The 15,650-nt window shown below is 48.6% G+C and overlaps 1 protein-coding gene across 1 annotated transcript; it reads right to left on the bottom strand.

The window, feature by feature from the left end:
* Nucleotides 1-1,392: 1,392 nt before the first annotated feature.
* On the bottom strand, nt 1,393-5,475 carry LOC119277840 (4-coumarate--CoA ligase-like 5). The gene is made up of 6 exons (XM_037559160.1): nt 4,349-5,475; nt 4,037-4,226; nt 2,604-2,749; nt 2,457-2,524; nt 2,225-2,327; nt 1,393-1,743 (listed from the first exon to the last, which is right to left on the bottom strand). Exons 1-6 carry the CDS (start codon nt 5,402-5,404, stop codon nt 1,618-1,620), a joined length of 1,689 nt encoding a protein of 562 aa, XP_037415057.1. The 5' UTR covers nt 5,405-5,475; the 3' UTR covers nt 1,393-1,617.
* Between the last annotated feature and the right edge of the window lie 10,175 nt (nt 5,476-15,650).

Below are 15,650 nucleotides of genomic sequence, written 5' to 3' on the forward strand. Positions count from 1 at the left end.
TTCGGATTGGTCGATACCATTTTGTTTAAGTGCTCTTATTTTGATGTGTTGGCTCTGAGATGGACAGCTCTAGTTGCGTACCAGTTCGACGAGTTTAGGTGATCTATTCTAAATCGTTAGATCAAGATGGGACAAGTAGATTCAAAAGGGGCTCACCGGGTGGCACTAGGTCGCCAGAAATGAAGACGACGGTGATGAGTGACTCAGGCTCGATGGTTGCGACGCTTCCGTTGGTCGTTGGAGCTCGGGAAGGGGTCATCAGAGTTCAACTCGTCATGGTGGACTCGGGGGGTGGCCTTGTCGTCGTCAAGCTCGTCTTCTAGCGGTGTTGGCTCGTCGTAGTTGCGGCGACGCTCCGGTACTTGGAAAAATGTCCGGGGTTTGCTCAATCTGGTGTGCTCTTGGACAAATGGGTGGGTCAGAGGGGCAGAGAGAGGTGGCGCGGATCATCTTGTGACCAAAAGTGCGGCAGGAGCTCAACAGCAGCGACGGAATTGCTCGCCGGAGCACGGTGGCAAAGGTGATGCCGCAAACAAGGTTCATAGCAGCCTGGCGGCGCATAGGGGGCGCGAGCTAGGGAAGCGAGAGATGGGGTCGAAGGGGATTTATAGGAGGGGTCAGGAGGGTCCATGACGACATGTGCGCGTCATGGGAAGTAGGGCGGCGACGGTTGCAGCCATGGTCATTCGTGCGTGAGGTGGGGTGGAGCTGGGGTCTACGCGTTAGAGAGGTATATAAAATGCGTCGGCGATGGCCGTTGGATCTCGCGCGGGCGGACGCGTGTAGTACCGTCTTGTTTTTTTCCTTTTTTTGGGACAAGTCTTATTCCTTTTTCTAAATGTTCTTTTTCTAAACGCGCGCACGGGTGAGCTGGGCCGTTGGAGTGGCTGGGCTTCTTTCCTTTTTATTCCTTTTCTGTTTCTTATCCTTTTTCTATTAAACCTGGTTTTAAACTAAATTTGAACTAGCCCAAATTCATTTCAATTCAAATCCTTGAACTCGGGAAAAATGAACATAATTAGGACTTCTAGAATAGTTAAATTAATTCCAAAGACCAGCAAGATGCACTGAAATCATGATATGCATATGTATGCTATGTACACATGTAACACATCCTAATTTAAGATTTTGGGATGTGACAAATATAGGCATAGAGTGCAGCAGCGGAGCAGGGGCTTGTTGAGTTTCTCATAATTTGCATGTGAACCGTACATAATCCTGCCTCCGCCACTGATGGTGTCGGGATGACTGGGGCATCGGCATGATCGGTGGTTGTGGCTGTTGGGTGAGGGTGGAGCTGCGAGGTGACGCCTGCGCGGCCACCGGCAGGAGGACGGGTTACTGGAGGTTGAAGACGATTAAAACCAGGCTGTGGACCAAAGTCGATTGCAATTCCCAAATTTGAATGCTCCCAGAACATGCTTGATTTGCTTCGATTGCATGCACAATGCACCCTTTTTTCAATCGTTACCCTCACTCCAAAATATTTGTTTCGCGCGAAGGGCAACCCGGTGTTTACATGGAAACAGGGTGGCCAATGGATGACGAAGAACAGTGTCATATCTCCAGTTTATATACAGCAAAAAAACCTTCTACATTTGCACAGCGAATTACATCTCAAAGCTTGGAGGCACCCATCGACAGGGCCTGCTGCACAAGCTCCCGCCGCAAGATCTTTCCGGCAGGTGATTTGGTTATTGCATTGACGAAGGCGACTCGGCGGATTTTCTTGTAGGGCGCAACCTGTCAAACAACAAAAACGTTTAGATCCTACATACAGTTTATAGCGTTTCACAGGCAAGACAACGCCAAATTATGGCAGCGAGGAGACAAAAGCATATGCTGCATACATAAAGGTGCATTGATACACAATGCACAAGCTTGCTCATGTGTTGACACGTGGTTTCGTTTGGCACGCAGTGATACAATTTGGTGATCCCACCACTAGTCAGTCCTCTATAGCTTTGCGACTATACGTTGCATACTACTGTATTTCAACGTTGTCGTTCCCATCACCAGAAAAAATATATTAAATACACCTTAACAGGCAGAGAGACAGTGTCATTAACAATACTAAAACATTACTAGACCCAACTCAATTTGCAATTGCTTAGCTTGCTTGTCAAAAAGTATAATAAAGCTGATTATGACGGACACTTTTAACTCAGCACTGAACTATATTTGGTAGAAAGCAGGATTAGGATAATGAGGAAGAGAAACTTACATGTTTAGCCACGTAATCCATGACTTGTTGCCCAGTAAGGTTGGAACCTGGTTGCCTCACTATAAAAGCCATTGGCAGTTGCCCAACATCTTCATCTGGATATCTGCATAGTGCATATGAGGGGGCATCTTATATACTGCCACATGCTGAACAGAGCATCATACCATATTTTCGGGAATATATAATTCATTAGAATTTTCACCAAGTTTACTGCAGTTCTAAAGGTACCTACCCAATAACTGCAGCATCAGCAATTCCAGGATGTGATGTTAAAATATGCTCTAGTTCAGCTGGAGGCACCTGAGATGAGATGTATATATCAGTATCATGTAGACAGAATCTTGTGAGGCAAGATTCTCCAATGATTATGTAACTGTACCTGGTATCCTTTGTACTTTATCAACTCCTTCAAACGATCAACAATGTAGAGAAATCCATCTTCATTGAAGTAGCAAAGATCACCAGTTTTCAGCCAGCCTTCTGAGTCCACTGTTTCTGCAGTTGCTTTGTCGTCACCGACATAACCTGAAAAAAGACACCACCGGTGAGTCAGTGAGGCCCCGATAATAACAATAAGGCAAAAGCAACAATGTTTAGATCGCTTGTATTGTGATTCTTGTCTCCATAGCTTATTTAAACTGGAAAACTCAAAACGGTGCCCGGGCTCATCTGCTCCCTCTCAGCAAAAAATTCAAAAAAAATACTAGAAAAATTCAAAAAATTCCAATTTTTTTTGTGGTGGTAGATAATTTGACGCGTGAGGTGCGCCCCAAAATTCAACTCATTTGGACATCTGAGCAGCTCTCGGCAAAAAAGAGAAATCGGGTCAAAACAGTGCGTGAACAGAATACATTTTTACAGACCCTGATTTTGTCTTTTTTGCCGAGAGCTGCTCAGATGCTCAAATGAGTTGAATTTTGGGGCGCACCTCACGCGTCAAATTATCTACCACCACAAAAAAAATTGGAATTTTTTGAATTTTTCTAGTATTTTTTTTGAATTTTTCTAGTATTTTTTTTTTGAATTTTTTTCTAAGCGTGGGTGCAGATTAGCCGCACTCATTTAAACTACCTTAATATTGTGGGGGCCCAATAATAGTAAGGCAAAAGCAACAGTGGTACGATGCTATAATCTGCCAAGCACAGTCAAGTGTCTAGATCAGTTGTAATGTCACTCTCCATACCAAACTGTAGGGCGTATGGCTGGTAGCAGATATGAGAGATGTCGCCGCTCTAACAGATGATTTCAATTAACAAGTTCCAACAGAATATCACTGGCACGCTGGCATGACTAATCTATTAAGCAGGAGAACGAGCATCCCTGCATTGCTGCCAGGGTTGAAGAATTATTGAATTCGGTACTAGCCCACCACTTGTTGGATAAATGTCGGCAACTACATCAATCAACACAAAAAAAGTCGTCATGAAGCACATGGCAGGCAAGCCATGATGCTCACTCGCACATTAACAAAAAGGCATGTCTCTAAAGAAAGGCATCTGAGATCACCATCACATTGCTACGTGATGGACATACACAGCTTTCACATGATAAATGCTGGTACAACAAGCACGGCACAGAGAGAAAATCAAGCCACGACATAATGATAGATATGTAAAAGGTTTTAGGCGACGAATCATCAAGGCAATCAACATCGCTATCAAGGCAATCATATTTAAATTTTCAAGTGCACACTCTAAGCACTTCAACTAGCAGTAAACAAATCAAGGCACCATCTAATCCGGTGAGTGACAAAGGTCAACCGCGTGCTTAATGGTCAGAGCAATGACCCAGTTCATGCTGCGGAGTGCTCACCTTTCATGACGAGTGGGCCCCTGACCCAGAGCTCACCGCGCTGGCCCGGCCCGAGCGCCTCGCCGGTGGACGGATCTACTATCTTCGCCTGCAAGTGCGACGCCAGCTTGCCGACGGAGCCGTACGCCTTGGACTCCTCCGGCCCTACCGTCGAGGCCACAGAGCCAGATGATTCCGTCAATCCGTAGCCCTGTAATATAATAAATGGAATCGTACAGACATGAGTTCGCTAGATCAGAAAAGGTAATCTTCAAAGCGCATGGAAGATTCAGAAGTAATATTCTGCATCCTGCATGGAATCTGTTGCTTAACCTGAACAATCTGGACGTTGGGGAATACGGCGACGAAGCGCTCGGCGACCTCGCGGCCGAGGGGCGCGCCGCCGACGCCGATGACGAGGAGCGAGGAGAGGTCGCGGCGGCGCGCCTCCTCCGACTTGATCATGGCCACCAGGACGGGCGGCGCCGCGGGCAGCAGCGTGGCGCGGTACCGCTCTATGGCGCGCAGCGCGGCGCCGAAGTCGAACCGCTCCATGAGCACGGCCGTCTCCCCCATGGACACGGAGCGAAGGACCATCATGAACCCGAAGACGTGGAACAGGGGGAGCGGCAGCAGCGTGACGGCCGGCGGCGGCGGCTCCTCGCCCGCCTCGGTGGCCTCCGCCGCCACCCTCTCCCGGTTCTCGGCGTGCCCGCAGATCAGCGCGATGAGGTTGCGGTGCGTGATGGCGACGGCCTTCACACGCCCCGTCGTGCCGGAGGAGTAGAGCACGGCCGCAGTGTCCGACTGCTTCACCGCCACCGGCGGAGGAGCGGACCCCGCGCCGGCAGACGCCAGGCTCCTGTACGCATCGGACCCGAGGACGACGCACCTGACGTGGGCCGGCAGCTTGGCGGCGACCTCGGGGGCGGCGAAGGCGACGACGGGGCGGGAGAGGGCGACCTGGTGGGCGTACTCCTCGGGGGTGGATGCCGGGTTGGCGGGGGACACGACGGCGCCGATGGACATGAGCGCGAAGTGGAGCACGGGGACGTCGAGGCGCGAGGGCGCGACGACGAGGGCGACGTCCCCGGGGCGGAGGCCGAGGGAGGACCAGAGGCCGCCCGCGAGGGAGCGGACGGCGGCGAGGAAGGACGGGTAGGAGACGGCAATGCCGGTGGCGGCGTCGACGAGCGCGGGGCGGTCGGGGAGCGGGGAGGCGAGCAGCGAGAAGGCGTAGGCCGCGGCCGTGACCGGGAGCGACTCCGGCGGCAGCGCGCCCGCCGAGGCGGAGCGGAGGCTGTGGAAGGTGCGCGTCGCCGCGCAGTAGCCGCTGCGCGGGTCGATCCCCTCGGCCGTCGCCGCCGCCGCCGCCGCCGTCTCGGCCATCTGGGCGCGGGTTGGTATGGGGATTGCGGCGGAGGGGGGCGGTGGTGGTTCGGGCGCAGAACAGGGGGGGAGGAGAGCCGTGGCTAATCCCGAGTCCTCATCATCAGCCTATATTCATCGACCGCAGTGAGACGTCGCAAATCGCGACGGTGGCGGTGGGCCCGGCGGGCCGGTGTGCGTACTGGTACAGGGCTGTGGATCGTACACGTGGGTTTTTGGGGATCAAGGCAACAAAAATTACGGTGTAGTACAATGGGATTGGGTCTAGCAGAGTAGGAGTAGGACATTTTGTACTCGATCGGTATTTATTTACAAGGAAGACGATGGGTGTATCTTTTTTTTTTTGAAAATGACGATGGGTGTATCTGTTGGTCAAACCTGATTACGCATGCGAACCAACCTATGGTTGGGACAGTTAGGTGGACAATGGTATTATCAGTTCACCAGGGTTCAAGTCCTAGTGCTCGTATTTATTCTTGATTTATTTCATGATTTATGAAGATACGCTTTTAGTGGGAGGAGACGTTCCCGTCGACTACGAGGCGCCTACGGTGACTTTGTAAAGTCTTAAGATGAAATGCCGGCTTAGTCTCTCGGAGATGCTCATAGGGATAGGGTGTGCATGTGTGCGTTTATAGCGCTTGCGTCTGTACTATGTTAAAAAAAGGCTGATTACGCGTGCGAACCAACCAGTGGTTGGATGGTTAGGTGAAAATGGTATCTTCATCTTATCAGAGTTCAACTCCTGGGTGTCATTATCAGGTTTGCTTATGAAACTGCTCATACCATGAAGAGAAGGAAGAAAGGGACGTGCGTTGTAAAGCTCGATATGATGAAATCTTACGATCGGGTGGAATGACACTACCTGGAGTCCATTCTCTTAAAAATTGGCTTTAGCATCAACTTTGTTTGACCAATATTGAAGAGTGTTACTTCAGTATGGTTCACGGTTAGAGCGAATGGTGAACTCCTCCCATATTTTTACCTCATCTCGCGGTATGTGTCAGGGATGCCCCATATCACCGTTCCCATTTCTTCTGTGTGCAGGAGAACTTTCATCTTTGCTGACCTCATATGACGGATATATTGATAGAGGCATTCGAGTGACTTTTAGATCACCATGGGTGAGCCACTTATTGTTTAGTGATGATTGCCTAATTTTTATACAAGCCAACAATCAAAGTGCAACTAAACTCAATGAAATTCTTAGCATCTATGGGGAGGCCTCTGGACGGTGTAAATTGAGACAAAAGTTGAATATTTTTCAATCCTAATACTCCCCAACATACACGTGTGAGGGTTAAACAAGTGCTTGGTGTACAGGTTGAGGCCTTTGGCGAGCGTTACCTTGGTCTGCCTACGTCAATAGGTAGGATCACCAGCGGCACCTTCACCCATATTGGTGAACGGGCGCGCGCAAAAAATGCAAGGTTGGTCAGAGCGTCTACTTGATTGTGCTGCCAGAGAAACACTATTGAAACCAGTGATCCAGGCGATCCCAACATTAAGCATATCATGTTTTCACTTGACCAAAAAAGTTTGCAAGAACCTGACTTCAGGTATGGCAAAATATTTCTGGAGTAGCTCCATTGATGGACGGTCTATGCATTGGATGTCATGGGACAACTTAGCTACACCAAAATGTAAAGGCGGAATGGGCTTCCACGATCTACGGTTTTTCAACCTCGCACTTCTTGAGAAACATGACTGACGCCTCATGACTAATCTCAATTCCTTATGTGCTTGAGTGTTGAAAGGGAGATATTTTGCGGATACAGAGTTCCATCTGGCCAATGTCCCAAAGACGACATCCGCTACATGGAGAGCTATAGTGGCTGGCCGAGAGGCACTCGATACCGGCCTCATCAAGCGTATGGGTATGGGATCCACCATATCAATATGGGGGGATTGATGGATTTCGTCGACAATATCCATGACTCCTGTATTTAAACCAGAAAACACGAATGTCGAGTTCGTCGGTGAACTTATTGATATTGACAACTGGACGTGGAAGACGGAGTTAGTGCGAGATCTTTTTATCGCCCCTGACGCGGAAGCAATTCTGAACATACCACTATACCAGGGAGGTGGTGATGATTTTATGGCATGGTCACATGAAAAATCAGGTGTATACACTGTCAAATCGGCGTACCGTTCTCTAATGAACAAAAAAGGAGCATTCAGCTCTTGAAGAAGGAGCGAGTACCGGATCCTCCAATGATGGAAAAGAGTTGTGGAATGCATTATGGAAATTGAATGTGATTCCAAAGGTCCGAGTCTTCTACCGGCGTGTCTTGAGAGGGTTCATTCCGTCTAAATGTACTTTGAGACATCGGCATATACAATAACTCGGAAGATGCAAAATTTGGATAGTGATGGATGGAGACTTGGCTCATGCTCTTATCCCTTCTACACATGCACAACGATTCTGGGAAGAAGCCCCTTTGCTATTTGACTTCAAACCACCAAGGCTGCATCTCAGTACGTGGTCACAAGATATTTTATGTGACCAAAGATTCACAGAGAGGGAAACGGGTGATCATCATCACAGTGATGTGGGTCATATGGCATTCTCGAAACCGTCTTACTCATGATCAGGAAAAGATTGATCCGGCCATCTATGTGCGACGTATTAAAGAAGATCTTGCGATCTTGGAGATCCCCTGGCAACACCTGAAAATTTTGCCGGGTTATGGTTGGCGGCCTTCTGATGACATGATCATCAAAATCAAGACTGATGCAGCCATTCACTTGGATGATGGCACTGGGGGAGCGGGAGGTGTGGCCCGATCCAGAAATCACCTATTCGGAGCTTGGTACAAACCCCTCGAAGGTGTTATTGATCCATTAATAGCTGAAGTCTTATCTGACCGGAAGGGCGTGTGCTTTGCACAACTCGGAGGTTTTCAAGAGAAGACAGATTGACTGGAGGTTTCGGAACTCTAGAAAACTCGTCGCAATTCTCTTTCGCTTGTGGCACCCCTGTTTTTTGAAATAGGAGAGCTAGCTTGTAATTTTATTTCTTTTGATATTCAAGATGTAATCCGGTCAGCCAACTATACAACTCATTTGTGTGCAAAGCGTGCTTGCACATTGACTGTGACAGAGAGCTGGCTGGAAGAGACTCCTAACTTCCTGGTGAGCAACTTATTGGCCCATGATCCAACAAATGCTTTTATTTGAATAAAGCTCTCAATATTTCCTGTAAAAAGGAGGCTTCAAGTCTTGGTGCTCGCATTTATCCAGATTTATTTAAAAAGTTTCGGCGATGCACATTTAATGAGAGGAGACGCCCCTGACTACGGGGCGCCTACGGTGACTTCGTAAAATCTCAAAATGATATGTGCTCATAGAGGTAGGGTGTGTGTGTTCGCGCGTTCACAGAGATAAGTGTATACGTGTATATATGAGCGCTTGCGTCCATACTGTGTTAAAAAACTGATTAGAGCATCTACAGCTGGGCGCCCCAAACCCGCCTCAAACACCCGGACGGCCCGCCCGGTCACCGATCGATCACCAAAATCTGATCCAGACGGACGCCTCAAACGGGCCTTCAACACGCAGGCTGACTGGCACCCCTCATATCCAGCCCAAATATGGGATGAATATGGGGGCGCCTGGACGCACCTGCCACGTTGGACTGACGGCGGGGTCCCACGTGGAATCGCCCGAAAACCCAGCGGTCTGAAACTCGTCTCATTCGTCGGACCGATGTCGTCGCATGGCGCCATTCCGGTGGGCCGTGTAGTGCCTAGCCCTGCTATTTACATCGACCGCTGGCAAGGAAACCCTATCACCCACATTTTCCTCCGCATGTACGCCACCGCCGCCACTTTCCGCTCCCCGTCCGCCTAGTAGCCATGCCCCCCATGCCGCCGGGTGAGGAGCTACACATTTCTAACATCGGAGCGCCGGCTGGAGCTCCTTGAGCAGATCCGAGCAAGGCGCAAAGCCCGGGCCACTACGGGACTCCCTCCGGATGCAGTGGGTCCGGCGGAGGAGGAGGAGAAGGCGGGGAGAAGGAGGAGGAGGGGGTTGAGAAGGAGGAGGATGTGGGGGACGCTGACGATGCGGATCTGCAGGCGGAGTAGCAAGCCATCCTCGATTCCCTCCGCTCGGAGTCGGCTGTGGAGTCCATACGCCGTCGCCGGGAGGAGATGGAGGCGCAACAGGCCGCGGAGGAGGCTGAGATGCTCGCCTACATGGATGAGGTCGAGCTGGAGGAGGATGAGCCAAAGCCCTCCTACACGCCGTCCACCCGGCGCCTGGTACCGACATTGTGGACATCTCCGACGACGAAGATTAGCTGAGGTAGTATGTAGTATGTAGGATTTTCTTTGCATGCTTTGTATGGATTTATGGGTTGAAATGTGAGAGACTCGAATGCAGAGTGGCTAATTTGAGACGTGCACGATCACGGTCCGCGGACATGCCAGGTCGCGTTCGCAAGTGTTTAAGGAATCAGATTTGTCAAATCCGGTTGTGGACGCTCTTACGTATTGAACGATTTGTATGCTGTGTGAATGTGTGCTTTGGAGCATACTCTTTCCCACTCGACTGGTCAGTGCAGTCAATAGATAGGTTGCTCCGGCGATTCCATGGGTTTCCGCAAAAAGTAACCATGTGTGAATTACATGCACGTTTACAAGGTTGAAAAATTCTCAAAGTAGTTCTCTTCCGTTTCAATTAGTCGCCGTCATCAAGGCATAAGCACCAGCGCGCATAGACCAACTATTTTAAGCCAACATGAGTATTCTAGAAGTTCCATATCCGGTCACTATCACTCACTATCTCTATATGTCCATGCGGGAAACGAAGAAAGATTGGAGATAATGTATGACACAACTTCAAAAGATAAAGCACACAATACAAGAAGAAGAACTAAGAAATAATACATCAGCTAAAGGAGGTGATTCTTGATGGGAGAAAAAGTTCCGGAAGAAGGAAATAACAATGCAAAGACTAGACCTAGATCCAATATCCATATATGTAAGAATCTGTAAGGAGTTCCGGTGGAAAATAAGTTCAAGATGTGGGATCGTACGCTTCTGCTTCATAACGCGCATGACCTGATCTACCGATTAAAGGTTTCTCCTAAGTGTTCAAGCCCCCTGCCGTACCCTGAAACCGAGGAGGAGGAATTGTCGGCCACATATGATGGCCCGCTTCTCTCCCACTTGGTTGGCGCGGTAACTGAGGTTGGATTAGATGATGCACGACCGGGGTCCATGTTTTGTTACTTCACCGCGTCTTCGCGTAAGTCTAAATCTCATTCCTCAAAAAAGAAACAAAAATCGCCCAAAAAGGCGAAGATATCCAACCCAACCCGAGTTTCCACATGAGAGACAAATTTTGGAATAGCAGAGCTCTTTCAGACTTGGCTAAACATAAACACGTCGGTGATTGTGTGCGAGAGCACGGGTTGGATTTTGTAGCAATTTCCGAGGCAGGTAAATTTGACTTCCGTGCACATGTCTTTGACCACCTATCTGGTGGTTTTGACTACACATGGCATTGTTTATCACCACGTGGAAGGTCCGGAGGATCTTACTTGGGATACAGACAACAACCATGGAATTGTTATCTTTTTGGTTGGTGAATTTCACGTCAAATTCCATCTCCAAAACAGAGCTGATAATTTTACATGGAGTCTGGTCGTGGTCTATGGGGCTGCCCAAGATGAGAATAAATCCGCTTTCCTGCGGGAATTGGTGAACCTGGCTAAGGATAATCCACACCCAATACTTATTGGAGGCGACTTTAATATCCTTAGGTACCAGGAAGAGAAAAATAACGATCATTTTGACACTCACTTGGCCTTTCTTATTCAACGCTGTGATGGACAGTTTGAATCTTTGGGAAACCAGTATGTCGGGGCGACAATTCACTTGGGCCAATAATTGTGCGGTGCCAACATACGAGAAACTCGATCGGGTACTCATGTATACTGAATGGAAACTAAAATTCCCTCTGGTAACAGTGTGTGCCCTAGAGCGTATTGAGACACTTTTGGACCATGCACCCATCATTCTTGAGTCTAACTCTGCTAGTCCTCCCACTGCTCGCCGCCCATTCAAATTCGAATCGGGATGGTTACAACGTGATGGCTTTGCAAATATGGTTAACAATGTATGGGAGAGGCCCGCCGTTGGTCGCACACCAATTCAGAGATGGAACTTCAAAATTCGAGCCGCAAGGCAGTTCCTAACTGGATGGGCGAAACACACCAGTGGCATATATAAAAAAGAAAAGCAGTGTGTTTCCACTATTATTGATGACCTTGAAAAAATCGCAGAGTCACACTTTGTCTCAACATGAGATTGACATAAAAAATCAATCCAATGAGCAAATGGCACGTCTATTGCGAGAAGAGGAACTCAAGTGGTACCAAAGATCCGGCGCCCAATTCATTCTCGAGGGAGATGGCAATACACGTTATTTTCAATTGGTTGCCAATGGACGACATCGAAAGAACTGTATTTTTAGCCTCGAATGGGATGAGGGACGGATCGAAGGCCAGGAAGAGCTTAAGCGCTATATAACAAAATACTGCAAGTCTCTATTTGGGGCTCCAGATGAAGGGAAGTTCAGTCTCGATGAGACCCGAATAGAAGATATTCCACAGGTCACGACTGAAGAGAATGATATCCAGACGACACCTTTCTCTGAAAAGGGGGTGAGAGCTGCGGTGTTTCAAATGGAACACAATAAAGCTCCAGGACCTGATGGCTTCCCCGCGGAGTTCTATCATCACTTCTGGGATGTCATCAAGACTGACCTAATGGAGTTGTTCAACTATCTTCATGCTGGCCAACTTGACATATCCAGGCTAAATTTTGGAGAGATTGTTTTGTTGCCCAAGACAAAGAAGGTTGTACGGATCCAACAATACAGACCGATATGCCTCCTTAATGTCAGCTTCAAAATATTCACCAAAGTAGCGACTAATAGGCTCAATGTGGTTGCTGACCATGTTGTTCGGCCATCCCAAACGGCTTTCATGCAAGTAAGAAATGTACTCGATGGAGTAGTTATCCTTCACGAGATGCACCGGAAGAACATGAGTGGGCGATGTCTCCTAGAACTACGTCGGTATTTCCCCAAAGAGGAAGGGATGGTGCAGCACAGCGACGGTAGGTATTTTCCTCGGTGATGAGATCAAGGTTATCGAACCAGTAGGAGAACCACGCAACACAACGTAAACAGTTCCCGCGCACAAATAACAAATACTCGCAACCTAACGTGTTAAAGGGGTTGTCAATCCCTTTTGGGTAACGGCGCCAGAAATTGGCAAGTGGACGGGAGAAAGTTGTAATAGATTGGATAAATAGATTGCAAATAAAATAAAGTGCAGCAAAGTATTTTTGTATTTTTGGTTAATAGATCTAGAAATAAAAGCAAATAAAAATAGACCGCGAAGGCAAATATGATAAAGAAGAGACCTGGAGGTCGTAGATTTCACAATGGCTTCTCTCGAGAAAAATAGCATACGGTGGGTAAACGAATTACTGTTGGGCAATTGATAGAACTTCAAATACTCATGACAGTATCCAAGCAATGATCATTATATAGGCATCACGTCCAAGATTAGTAGATCGACTCCTGCCTGCATCTACTACTATTACTCCACACATCGACCGCTATCCAGCATGCATCTAGTGTATTAAATTCATGGAAAACGGAGTAATGCAATAAGAATGATGACATGATGTAGAAAAGATCTATTTATGTAGAAATAGACCCCATCTTGTTATCCTTAATAGCAATGATACATACGTGTCGGTTCCCCTTCTGTCACTGGGATCAAGCACCGTAAGATCGAACCCATTACAAAGCACCTCTTCCCATTGAAGGATAAATAGATCAAGTTGGCCAAACAAAACCCAAATTTTGGAGAAGAAATACGAGGCTATAAGCAATCATGCATATAAGAGATCAAAGAAGACTGAAATAACTTTCATGGATAAAAACATAGATCTGATCATAAACTCAAAGTTCATCGGATCCCAACAAAGACACCGCAAAAAGAGTTACATCATATGGATCTCCAAGAGACCATTGTTTTGAGAATCAAACGAGAGAGAGGAAGCCATCTAGCTACTAACTACGGACCTGTAGGTCTAAAATGAACTACTCACGCATCATCGGAGAGGCACCAATGAGGATGATGAACCCCTCCGTGATGGTGTTTAGATTGGATCTGGTGGTTCTGGAACTTGCGGCGGCTGGAATTGATTTTTGTCGACTCCCCTAGGGTTTCAGGAATATTGGGGTATTTACAGAGCAAAGAGGCGGTGCGGGAGGCCACCGAGGTGGGCACAACACACCTGGGCCCCTAGGCGCGCCCTGGTGGGTTGTGCTCCCCTTGGAGCACCCCTTGTTGGGAAATGTAGCATGCAATTTCAAAAAAATTCCTACGCTCACGCAAGATCTATCTAGGAGATGCATAGAAACGAGAGGGGGAGAGTGTGTCCACATAGACTCGTAGACCAAAATCGGAAGCGTTTGTTTAACATGGTTGATGTAGTCGAACGCCTTCTCGTTCCGACCGGTCAAGTACCGAACATACGTCACCTCTGAGTTCCGCATGCGTTCAACGCGATGATGTCCCTCGAGCTCTTGATCTAGCAGAGGGTCGAGGAAGTAGATGAGTTCCGTTAGCACGACGGCGTGGTGACGGTGATGGTGATGTGATCCGCGCAGGACTTGGCCTAAGCACCGCAAGAATATGACCGAAGGCATAAACTGTGGAGGGCGGCGCCGCACATAGTTTGGAACAATTGATGTGTGTTGTAGGCTCCCCCCACATATATAAAGGAGGGACGGATAGGAGGCCGGCCCTAGGCGCGCCCCAAGTAGGAGGAGTGAGGGAGTCCTGGACAAGGGGGTATCCGGACAGCCGGACTATGTACTTTGGCCGGACTGTTGGACTATGAAGATATAAGACTGAAGACTTCGTCCCGTGTCCGGATGGGACTCTCCTTGGCATGGAAGGAAAGCTTGGCGATTCAGATGTAGATCTCCTTCTCTGTAAACCGACTCTGTGTAACCCTAGCCCCCTCCGGTGTCTATATAAACCAGAGGGTTTAGTCCGTAGGACACAACAACAACAATCATACCATAGGCTAGCTTCTAGGGTTTAGCATCTCTAATCTCGTGGTAGATCAACTCTTGTAATACTCATATCATCAAGATCAATCAAGCAGGAAGTAGGGTATTACCTCCATCGAGAGGGCCCGAACCTGGGTAAACATCGCGTTCCCAGTCTCCTGTTACCATTAGCCTTAGACGCACAGTTCAGGACCCCCTACCCGAGATCCGCTGGTTTTGACACCGACATTGGTGCTTTCATTGAGAGTTCCTCTGTGTCGTCGCTGTAAGGCTCGATGGCTTCTCCAACCTTCAACAACGCTGTTCTGGGTGAGACTTTTCTTCCCGGACAGATCTTCGTGTTCGGCGGCTTCGCACTACGGGCCAACTCGCTTGGCCATCTGGAGCAGGTCGATAGCTACGCCCCGGGCCATCAGGTCAGGTTTGGAAACTTAAACTACACTGCCAACATCCGCGGAGACTTGATCTTCGACGGATTCGGGCCCATGTCAGGAGCGCCGAACGATCATGACATGCATGACCTAGATCTGCCGTCGGACGGTATTCAGAACATCGCGCCTGCCATAGCTCCGGACTTTGATCCAGAGCAGATCGTGCCATCTGAGGACAGAGGGATGGACCCCACCCTGGAGGCCGCGCACTCATCGGCGTTGGAGCCAAACACAGACTCCGCTCCTAAGGAGAGCTGTGTCTCCGGACCCCCGGACTTGTCTTCGGTCGTAGGTTCCAGACCGCGTGCATCCATGCCCGTCGAATCTGATTGGGCTCCGGTCATGGAATTCACCGCCGCGGATATCTTCCAGCACTCCCCCTTTGGCGATGTGCTAAATTCATTAAGGTCTCTCTCTCTGTCAGGAGATTCCTAGCCGAACTATGTTCGGCTCGAGTGGGAAGCAGGCGACGAAGAAATTCGTCACCCACCCACCACCCACTTCATAGCCACGGTCAATGATTTGACCGAAGTGCTTAATTTCGACTCCGAAGACATTGACGGTGTAGACGACAATGCGGGAGAAGAACAGGAACCACCACCCACAAGGCGCTGGACTGCCACCTCTTCATATGATATATATATATATATATATATATATATATATATATATATATATATATATATATATATATATATATATAT

The sequence above is a fragment of the Triticum dicoccoides genome, chromosome 3B, assembly GCF_002162155.2.
Source record: "Triticum dicoccoides isolate Atlit2015 ecotype Zavitan chromosome 3B, WEW_v2.0, whole genome shotgun sequence".
NCBI classification, from domain to species: Eukaryota; Viridiplantae; Streptophyta; class Magnoliopsida; order Poales; family Poaceae; genus Triticum; species Triticum dicoccoides.

Excerpts from the sequence above, each read along its gene's own strand:
- LOC119277840 (XM_037559160.1), bottom strand. The coding sequence starts at position 5,404 with ATGGCCGAGACGGCGGCGGCGGCGGCGGCGACGGCCGAGGGGATCGAC. Across the intron at positions 4,227-4,348 it reads CCAACGTCCAGATTGTTCAG|GGCTACGGATTGACGGAATC; the intron begins GTTAAGCAACAG and ends ATTATATTACAG. Across the intron at positions 2,525-2,603 it reads TAAAGTACAAAGGATACCAG|GTGCCTCCAGCTGAACTAGA; the intron begins GTACAGTTACAT and ends ATCTCATCTCAG.